At 32.8% G+C, this 10,976-nt stretch overlaps 2 protein-coding genes across 2 annotated transcripts; one reads left to right on the top strand and one right to left on the bottom strand.

Annotated features, from left to right (window-relative positions):
• Positions 1 to 3,838: 3,838 nt before the first annotated feature.
• On the top strand, positions 3,839 to 6,447 carry LOC120276402 (ATG8-interacting protein 2-like). The gene is made up of 2 exons (XM_039283133.1): positions 3,839 to 4,695; positions 5,889 to 6,447. The coding sequence occupies exons 1-2, from the start codon at positions 3,925 to 3,927 to the stop codon at positions 6,015 to 6,017; spliced, it is 900 nt and encodes a 299-aa protein (XP_039139067.1). The 5' UTR covers positions 3,839 to 3,924; the 3' UTR covers positions 6,018 to 6,447.
• A 1,650-nt stretch (positions 6,448 to 8,097) lies between these two features.
• On the bottom strand, positions 8,098 to 10,687 carry LOC120275615 (protein FAR1-RELATED SEQUENCE 11). Its single transcript, XM_039282241.1, is given in 4 exon segments — positions 8,098 to 8,927; positions 9,189 to 9,632; positions 9,699 to 10,616; positions 10,618 to 10,687. Coding segments are annotated over 4 exon segments (2,028 nt in total). The 5' UTR covers positions 10,678 to 10,687; the 3' UTR covers positions 8,098 to 8,321.
• Positions 10,688 to 10,976: the final 289 nt, after the last annotated feature.

Here is a 10,976-nt window from a genome sequence, read left to right as displayed (position 1 = left end):
CGAACATGAAGCTTCTTACGATGCGGACTCCTTCTCGGTTCTACAGGGCATTTCGCCACCATGTGGCCCACACACGAACACCGCAAGCACACAACCTAATGGCGACAATCGGCAGTCTTGTGAGTGGTCCAGAAGCAGCGCCCACAAGTGTTATCCCTCGGTGACCTCGGCGTTTTTGTGCCTATCATCCTCCTTTGCGCTGCTGGATTGCCACTGAAACCCTTACTATCCCCTTCCTCGTCTACACAGTACCCCCGATGAAGACGAGCTTGCCGCCTGCACGTATGTTAACACTTGCTTACTTTGCACTAACGTCTCGCCCGCTGCAACCTCTGGCAGTTGCTTGGAAGAAGCTTGAAGTCCACCATTGCGCTGCCCACGCCACCGCCATCAGAATCTCCCCAAAGCCCTCGCAGGAGACTCATGGTTTCTCCTGATAGTTTAAGTAAACTTTTTATATTACTCAAAGTATTGAGTTATTTTTATTTACAAATAATATTCAATAAATTAGTAAATTTTGGAAAGATAAATTTAATAATTAAATCTTGTGAAATAAAAATCATAAGAAAACATGATAAAATATCATGAAATTTCTACTGATTTAAAAGTACATTAATTTTAGGTTTCTAAAATTGAATGATCCTTAAGCTTTGTTTTTTTTTTAAATAATTATTAATTAATTCGATCTAGACTTTTCCTTGATTAACTTCCCTAAAACCAAAATAATTTTCAGAAACTTTTATGACTAAATATAAAAAAATATACACTATTAAGTTTAATGTTTGCATTGGTATTTGGCAGGGTCAATTATTATATATAAATATTAAATAAGATATGTAAATATTTTGTTTGTAAAAAATTTTGGTAGTTCATTCTCCTCTCTTGAATAGGCTTTTTTTTACCATGACAATAAATTGGCAAGCATGGAAAAGGTAAAATAGTTGCATAGGAATTTATTTTGAATTAAGATAGTTACCAAAATAAATAAATAATAACAAGGAACTGAACTTTTATAAGTCATGTTATTTTTTTTATTAAAACAATTATTCAAATAAATTATGTTTCTGTGGTAGACAATGAATTTAAATCTCTACAACAGTTTAATTATCATATTTTTTAGTTCCTTTATTTATAAATTATTTAAAACTATATCTTAATATTTTTCCTTGGTTTTATTAATGATAATTGATAAATAAATTAGTTTACGATAATTTATTTTATACAAGTGTAGTTTAATTTTTATATTAAAGATCGATTTTCCTTCTTGCAAATAAATGTAAACTGTTCTACATGAAAATTGGATTTCTTTTTTATTTTGTTAATAAAAAATTAATTTTAAATATAAAAGCTTTTAAATTTAACTCTATCTGAAATATATTAAAAGTAAAAGCTTAAATAGAATATATCTAAATTCTAAAATAATTTATATAACTCCATTGGTTGAAAGGCAAACTAACATTCTACGTTGATTCATAACTTTGGTTAATTTTTTGGTTTCATAATTAAAATTTTCACTCTACAGGTTTAGATGTATTTTTTTTATATTAACAAAATGATGCAATTTGGAAAGTTATATATATATATATATATATATATATATATATATATATATAGATATGAGGGCACATTTTTTTTTTATGGATGTAAAAAATAAAACATTTTAGGTAGGGAGATGCGTTTATTCAATGTCCCATGATCATTTGTATGGGCAAATTTGGCATCATCTGTCTATCATTTTCCTTGGTTTTGAAAATTGGAATTCTTAAAATTATACCCTTTAATTAATTTAATCGGCTTATGAGACATGAAAAATATATATATATTTTTTATCCATATTATTTATGTATACATTTTTTAACATTTAAAACTTTCTAAAGTTTTTTAATTTATGCTTATTAAATTAATTTTCTATTTTGTGGAAATTAGAATAATTTGTTCATAGGTAAATTTTTATTATGTACAAGCTCATGGGAAGTTAGTTTAGTAACAACTTTATTATCATCAAAGAAAACTAGTTCATATTCACCCACCAAATTAAATAGTTTTGGGACAAGAACGTTATTCATTTCCTACCAAGTTTGGTTGGTATTTAATTCTTGATAGGGTTGGCAAGAAAAAATAAATAAAAATAAAAAATAAAAGATAAATGCAAAATTTAAGTAGGTGGAGCACTAAGCATATTTATATCCAAAGTTTGATAGGTTTACATTTGTTCACATTTGGTTTATGTATGAAAATATGAAAAATTTAGGAAAACAAATGATTTTTTTAAAAAAAGAAAAATATATGCATTTTTTTTATAAAACTTATTCCCTTCAATTTCTAGCAAATATTCATTTTCTTATATACAAAATACAAGATTCCAACTTGCATCTATGAAATAGTCATTTTGATTTTTTTTTATAAAATATTTTTATGGTTATAGAAAATTGCTTGCATAATTCTGTAAAATTCTATAATCACTAATATGTTCTTATAATAATAAAAAATCATATTTATTTATGTGTTTTTACTTGGAATTTTTTTTCCCTTGTACGATTTTATGGCTGAAAAGTTAAATTAAAATTTATATAAAAATCTTTAGTTTTTATTTTTTTTATTTAAATAGACAAATCTATTTTGGTTATTTATAAAAATAAATGTTGTCTTTTATTAGTCAAACACTGTCGAAAATAGAACATAAGTCAATAACTAGGTATTAATGTATTATGATTTCATATTTATGCCTTTTTGCAATTAATAATTTTTACTATTATTAATTATTTAATTAATTAATTAACTAATTAATAACCAAAACGTTGAGGGTTTATTTAGCAAATGTATGCAAGAATTTGATGCGCACATTGAATGGACCAAGGGCGGCAGCCACACAAGACAAAACTGCCGCCAAAGTAGCATTTTGGAAATCTCAGCTCCTCTCGATTTATTGACTTTAAATTTTTAAATTTAATATTAATTTTAAGAACAAAAATATCTTCTGCTCCTGATTAAATTATTACTCACAACCTACTACAATTTAATTTAAAGAAAAGTTAAATTCGACTTGATCATGGTTGGGTTGAGCTCAAAGGTCGAATAGTTGAGCGTAGGGGCTGAAAACCAAGTGGGCTGAGGGATTAAAACCCCTACGGCGTAGAAAAATACTTTAGTAAATGCATTTTTCTATACTTAATTTTTATGTAAAAATCGAATATTCTGACATCACGAAAGTGTCAAGTATGCTGTGTCTTGAAAGTAGTTAATGGCTTTATTCATAAGGGTTTCGGATCTTTTGATCCACCAAGCTCAAATCCCATACAGTACGCTTTTTTTCACATTTTATTTTTTAATTTAAAAATTACTATTATTTCAAAATTTTAATAAAATAAATCTTATATATAAATAATACAATAATGCCCAAATCACGTACTAATTTGAGAAATAATGACACTGTTTAGGATACTACTGTGTTGATGTATTGTGCATGCACAATCCAACGCCCCTGTGCACGAACGTTCGTAGAAAAACACGACCTCATGTAGATATATATATAATTATCAACTTATTTTTTTAATGAAAAATAAAAAGTATCTTTAAATAAAAAAAGTTAAGGCAAGAGTACATACTCAACAAAATTTAAACGTGTTTGTTGATTTTGTCCACTTTATCCTAAAAATCTAATTCATAATTATATCTATACATGTATATACATAATTCTCTTGCAAATTTATATATAAATAAAAAAAAAATATCAAACAAGTAAAATAAACAAACAATAGCACTGGAAATTATGTGATTTTTCAGGGGGATATATGCTAAAAAAAAGTTTAAAAAAAAAACCCTATCTTAACCACTTTACCAGTTTCCCATTTCTTCTTGCGCTACAAAACTTCCCACTTTTCTGAACAACTGCTCATCATCTGTGTTTTTTTCTCTCTTTCGGTCATGGCGGATTCCACCACCGAGTTCCATGATTGGGAGCTCCTTCGCCCCTCTTCTCCGACTGCTAACCCCTTAGACCTCGCCGGTGCTATCAACCCTGACTACTTCTCCCTGTTGCCTACCCCTCTCCCTGCCGATCGCACCCCTACGGTGCGTGTTTCCGATGAATCTGATTGTGTTGATCCTTCGCATTCTGAACGTGTTTTTGAGTTTTCTCGGGGTGTTTTGGATGATTTCTCTTCCGAGGAATCTTCCTTTCCCCTTGGTGGCGAGAAAGATGAGAACTTTGATGCTTTCGATCGAAATTTGGGGTCGAGGTCTGAAGGAATTAGGGTGGGTTGTCGGGAAAAGGAGGAAATCGAGGAGCTTGAGAATTCCATAGATTTCTCGACCGACGATTCATCGGAACCGCTTGACAGCGAGCAAGGAGAGAACGTTCGTTTTTTGGATCAAGAATTAGGGTTAGCTTTTGAGGGAATTGGGGAAAGTTGTCAGGTATTGGATGGGGTTGAAGGGAGTGAGGTGAAAAGCGAGGAATCGAGAGTTGAGGGTGAAATCAAGGAAATAATAAATGTTGGGAATGGTGAGAAGAAGCATGAGGTTTGGTGGAAGTTGCCAGTTGAATTGTTGAAGTTCTATGTTTTGAAGATGAGGCCAGTTTGGTCGGTGACTATCGCTGCAGCGATTGTTGGAGTTGTGATGGTTGGCAGGAGGCTGTATAGGATGAAGCAGAGAAGCAGGGGCGTTCCTCTGAAGGTCAGCTTGGATGATAAGGTGAGAATTTCTTTTTGGATGCTTAAATCTTCTAATTTTAGTTTGGAATTGGTTTTTTTTTTTTCAATGAGATGTGATTCATGTGAATTGGTTTCATGGTATATGTCAAGGATTTCTCTGCATGATCTTGGAGCTAAGTAATTAGATGCAATATTTTGGAATGAACTTGTTATTTTATTTGATTGCAAAATGTAATGCTTGAAGATCATTGTTTATTGGAGGATTTGTTTTGTGAGGAAGAGAAAATAATGGAAAAGTTAAACCACACACAAGGAAGGAAAATTAATGATTGATATTTAGGTGAACTCTTGCATATGGTTTGCAGTGATTGGGTATTGCTTCTTAGATTGTTTGGATTTTTTTCTCAGGATTGTTGATCTAGAAACGCACTGGTTTATACTGGGTTCAGGGAAATTTATAGTCCATAAAATATTGACTCATTTAATTATTTTGGTTCCACAATAATTTATAAAGCCAAGCCTATCTGTTATGAGATAGTTCATTAACTTCAATGTCGCGTCTGTGTTAGATTGATTGATCTGTGACTTCATTGTTAAAAAAACTGAAATGTTAGAATATATTTACTTCTGTTTTGGATTAAATAATTTGTTAAACCAGGAAGAGAAAACAATTGAAATACAAGTGTGCACTGGATTGTTTGGTGTTCTTGGAATTTATGGATTGTTTGGTGTTCTTGGAATTTATAATCAAGTAATGCTTGTTTGGACATTCTAGTCCCATTCAACCTCTCATCTTGGACAAAAATTGAATGACTTTGCTTGTACACTAACTTTGGGCATATTGCATGAGAACTAGAATTCAAACAGTACTTTTCTTGCTACTAGATTGTTTGCATGATAACTAAGCCTGACTTGTACTGATTTTTGCATTTGACTTCAGCTTAAGCCGAACTCAAATAGATGCAAGTTGCACTCAGTTCACAACTACATTTTATTGTGCAATAATCCAAATAAATAGTCTTTCAAACTTGTAATGTTGTTTGGTTGCCTGATGCCGAATCTTAGTATCTTCTTTCATATATTGGTGGAGAAATCATGTACCTTTATCTATTACAAAGAAACAATTACCATAAAGTTGCCTTGGGTTCCACTTGGAAGTTTTCTCCAACTCTGTATCTTCAGCACAACACCTTTTTAATGAAATCTGTCTTTCATTGATGTTTAATTTTGCAGAAGGCATCCCTGCTTATGGCACTAGCTGCAAATCTTAATGATGCATTCTTAGTGATGAAGCGAGCTCCAATCATAAGGCCTTCATCTCAGCCAGGTGGTCTGACTCCATGGCCATTACTAGGCCTTTAAGCATCCATCGCCTCCTCTTCAATGTACACCAATCATTTTAAACAGGTCAGAAGGGGCTTGTTTTATATGCATATGCTTTTGTCTTGAGAAATTATAGAATGCTTTCATTTGGCCGAGCCCTCATCGGAAAGAGTCCTGTAAGCTGCTGTCATCCTGGCCGACGATGCAGAGTTGTGTAGTTTCAGTGGTAACTTCTGTGATCCAGTCTTTCTTGATCGCATAAAGTTGATCAGTCATGCCTGCTGCCAAGCTCTGGTTTTAGATGCCAATGTTGTTTGCTTGCTTTGTGATTTATCTTTTATATGAAGAGGTTGAATACTTCACAGCTTTTATATTGATATGTTGTACTGTGTTTTTATGTGTGAATTATGAATTGTGGCATTGAAAATAAGAAAACAGGATAACTTGTCCAGCTTGTTATTTAAATCAATTTAGCTTAGAAAGATTTTCCTTCATGAGAATTTTGATTGTTCTATATGTATATATGTTTGTTATTTATTTCTTTATGTCTGTAGGCACGTATTGATTTTTCCAAACATTATTTTTTTTATATTACTTAGGCTGTGTTTGATTGGCATGATGAAAAATGGTTAGAAAAGAAACTTTTTTCATGGAATATTTTTTCATGGAAAAATTTTACATAGAAAATGAAAAAATAGTCGTTTGATTGGTATTATTTTTTAGCTAGAAAATTAAAAAAAATTTATAAAAAATTTAGATTTTGTTGTTTGATTGTTTTTATTTTCCACGGAAAAAACATCATTTGTTGTTTGATTGCATCAATTTTTTCTGTTAAAAATTAAATTTTTCATGGAAATTTTTGTTAAAAAATTATTAAAATTATTATAAACAGCGCTATGCGGAATTGAATCTTACCATTTGTTGACTGATCTGGATAAATTATTTTAAAATATTATAAGTTATATAATTTATCTTTTAAAAAAAAACTTAAAAAAAGAAATATTTTTCTTTTACATATTTCAAAGAAAAGTTATTTTAAATATTTCAATTGTACGTTATTTTTTCACATAGCCCTTTCATGTGTTTTCTCTTGGAAAAGACAGAAAAAATTTTTCATTGAGGAAAAATAGGGTCACATGATAGAGTTTGTGGAAAAATTTTAGCAAAAAACAGCTTGGAAAAATGACTAGTAGAAAATTTTTTTAAGGAAAAAAAGCAATTAAACATAACCTTAATATTTGATTTTCAAATATTTGATTTTTAAAATATTGCAACTGTTTGTATGTTTTTGGCAAACCGGAAAGACTCTGCCTCTATATTAATATAAAATAATATTGTTCGAAGTTCAAGTGTTCAACAAATTTAAAGTCATGGATATTTTTATTCATTTTTGAGAGTTAGATATAAAATAAAGGTTTTTAGAGTGTACTGAAAAATTAGATAGAAAATTTAGAGGTGTAATTTCTATGGTAATTTTCTTGTTAGGGAAATCAAAAATCAAAATAGCTATTATAAACATTTATCTTTCTTGTGTCCTGTTTTGGGGTTCAATTTATTTGACATGTGCTGATGCTTGAATAGAATTAACTACAAACTATACTAAATGCCTTATCATAATCTCGTTGGAGGTGTTGACACAAGTTAGATAATTATAATTAAATAAAAATCCACTAACTTAATTCATTAGCCAATTAAAGGTATAATCACCAAAATAGTCTTGTACTTTTCTCTCTCTTCCCTTTTGGTCCCTCTAATCCCTCTACTTTTGAAAATATGCCCACTTAGAGGGATTTAGTGGGTACATTTCTAAACATAGAGAGACTGATTGGGAGCATTTTTAATTAAGTGAACACATTTTTAAAAGTAGAGGAACTAGTATGGAGCATTTATGAGTAGGAGGACTAAAAAAGAAAAGAAAAAAATACAGAAACCACCTAGGGTATTATACCGTCAATTAAATCATATATATTTGTATAGCAAACAAAAAGTGGCAATATCAAGTGCAGTTATAGTTTTAAAAGGGAATGTCACTTATTGATATTGAAAGCAAAAATTTTACAGACATGAAAAACCCCATAAAATTAGGCTAAATAAACTACTACTAACATAAACAGGGCTGTAAAAAAGATTATCAGCAAAGAACAATGCAAAATCCATGCCAAGTTAACTGAATAGATTTTGAGTCATGCCTGCCTGCAAAATTTGTGATACAACAGTGGTCATAGTACCTGTGTGATTAATTACAATTCATTCAACAATACAACATCCACACCCTCTGTTTCTAAATATACATCTACTTCTTTCAATGAGTATAGATTCAGTTTTCACCGGTTTTGAGCTGAATCAGCGACTCCTTTGCGTACCATGTATCGGCACAGGTTGCTCCCGAATACGGGATAAGAGCATGGATATCTCCTGAGAAGCCAAATCTAACCTTTCTTCAGATTTTGCAGCTTCTGAAATGAGTACTGAAACCATGCTTTGGAGTGCTTGAACCCGACCCGCATGTTCATTTGACAGAGAACTTTGAACTAGCTTTGAAAGTGATGAGTTGACACGGCGCCAACGCAAAGGTAGGTAACGGTCTGGAATCTGAAAGCAATTAAGCATGGAAAGAACTCGGAGAGCATGCCTACATAGAATGCCTGAAAACTCAAACATGAGGCAGCTGCAAGAGATAAGCTCGTTGTGCGGCACCCATATCACTTTCCACCCGCCATCTATCTTTGTATGGTGTCGGACAAGGAAACAACCATCTTCCAAGTGGAATGAGGCATAGTGTGCTGCCATGACGAGCTCATCTTGAAGCTTACAGAAGGCATGAGGCGTGAAGACTGAAGCTGCATGGGCTTCCATGGGAGCACCTGTTTTAAGGCTGATGTTCTGTAGATTTTGCTGCATTGTTTGCTGTTCCCCGGCTTGATCTCTAAAATCCACAGCAACTGCAACCTATTAATCATGTCTTTCATCACATTAGAGAAAGAAACAATCATAAAATGGAGGAGAACCATAATTTATTGTTCTGAATTGTGATGAAAATAGAAGATGACAAGTTAAACAAGAAACAGCTCATAAGATGAATATGACAAATACCCAATTCTAAACATAGCTATAATTCTCACAAAATATAAGATCTATTGGGACAGTTTGGAAACAATGCTATGCACAATTAAATCAAAGCAATCTAATCATAAGGATTTCAAGGCATACCTGCTCTACAAAGTGAGCTAGTCTGGTTTGTGCACTCAAGAACCGTTGAATGAATGCATTTATCGACTTTGATAGGCCTGGAAGAGTCATTCCCGCAAAAAAATGACTCCGCAAATACGGCAATGCCCAGAGGGCCCGAAATGCAAACAAGTTGGCAATATGCCTATTTGTATGAAGGTTAAATGAATCAACCATCTCCCTCCATCCCAGCTCAAAATCATCTATAGTTTCCAGATTATACAGCCTATAGAATTCAGCTTTCCATTCATTGTAACGCTCCCCAAGTACTGCATTAAACCATGATGGAAACTTTGCCACAATTAGCCATATACACAGAGCATGCTTTGTGGTTGGCATTTCAGTAACTATTGCCTCTTTGAGACACATGTTTTGGTCAGTCAGAAGTGTTTGGGGCGCCCTTCCATTCATGAAGCTTAAGAATGCCTACAATGGAGAAAGTCATCTTGAGCATTAAAAGATATAAAAAGTGAGAACTTGCAGAAAACTTACCCTTAATGCCCAAGAAAAGGATTGGGCATTTTCCTCTCGCAGAAGCACACACCCAAAAAAACATGGCATACCATAGTTGTTCATGCCAACCCAGATTCCTAGTGGCATGTCAAAAGCTGTTAAACGGTGTGTCGTGTCAAAAACCACTGCATCCCCATATAACTCATAAGCCTGAACTGATGAGGCATAGGACCAAGCAATATTCTCGAGTCTGTTATTACTATCTATTGTGAAGTCATACTTGAAGTTTGGATCTTTATCACTAATGTTTTTGCACATTCTAAGGAGATCAATATTCTCCTCATCCTGATCCATTTTTTTAAATGATTGTAGTAGGTTTCTCACATCTTTTTCAGTGAATGGCAGGAATCCTGGTTCAACACACTTCTCCAGCTCCATAAGCCTCATCATTTGCTGCACAGAAATACCAGTCTTGGCAAACATCAAGATGCGGTTCTTATCAATGTCTGAAATAGTTCGATATGCAGGAAGAAAACGGACTTGATTAGCTTCCAAGAGATCATGATTATGGTGATTTGCAAATCCTGTCACACGCCAGTCAGGGACTCCAGAGTCTGTATTTTTGCTGATGCGCATGTAAGCTCGACAACCACACCTAGAAGATTTACGATTTCTCTGTGGTTTGCTTTCATTCGACGCTTTTATAGGAGTATTACCAGCACGATGACAAACAAAATACCGTCTTGTGAGACCTTTACCAACCCCATCTTTTCCTTCTGTTCTATGACGACGAATAGAAAACCCACATCGCTTTGCAAACTCACTATAGAATTCATAAGCAGCATCATGGCTGACAAACTTTTGCCCAATATAAGGAATAACATCATTTGATGTTTCTAAAGAAAGTCTGGTGTCCTCTGGAGACTCTTCAATGCTACTAGTGTCATCAAGAGACAAAGGATCTTTGATCTGAGTGATCATCATAAGCATCTAACATTACCCTACTTCCTTCAGACATTTGTTATCCTCCTAACAAAATGATTGAGGCCACATACTAATAAATATTTGACAAAGAACAATAACAAAATCTAAGATTCACATAGATTAATATAATCACTACTAAGTAGATTGGTAAAGATAAAAAAAGAAACTTGTAACAAATGCTACAACTTTTCAATTAGCATGACCTATACCCTGGTTATCCTCCTAACAAAATGATTGAGGCCGCATACTAATAAATATTTGACAAAGAACAATAACAAAATCTAAAATTCACATAGATTAATATAATCACTGCTAAGTAGATTGGGGCCACAT

This window comes from Dioscorea cayenensis, chromosome 14, assembly GCF_009730915.1.
Source record: "Dioscorea cayenensis subsp. rotundata cultivar TDr96_F1 chromosome 14, TDr96_F1_v2_PseudoChromosome.rev07_lg8_w22 25.fasta, whole genome shotgun sequence".
Classification (NCBI taxonomy): Eukaryota; Viridiplantae; Streptophyta; class Magnoliopsida; order Dioscoreales; family Dioscoreaceae; genus Dioscorea; species Dioscorea cayenensis.
This window is presented reverse-complemented; position numbering and strand designations above follow the sequence as displayed.

Bases quoted from the DNA above. Each gene is read 5' to 3' on its own strand.
- LOC120276402 (XM_039283133.1), top strand. From the start codon at position 3,925: ATGGCGGATTCCACCACCGAGTTCCATGATTGGGAGCTCCTTCGCCCC. The intron at 4,696-5,888 runs GTGAGAATTTCT...TTAATTTTGCAG, and splicing joins AGGTCAGCTTGGATGATAAG to AAGGCATCCCTGCTTATGGC.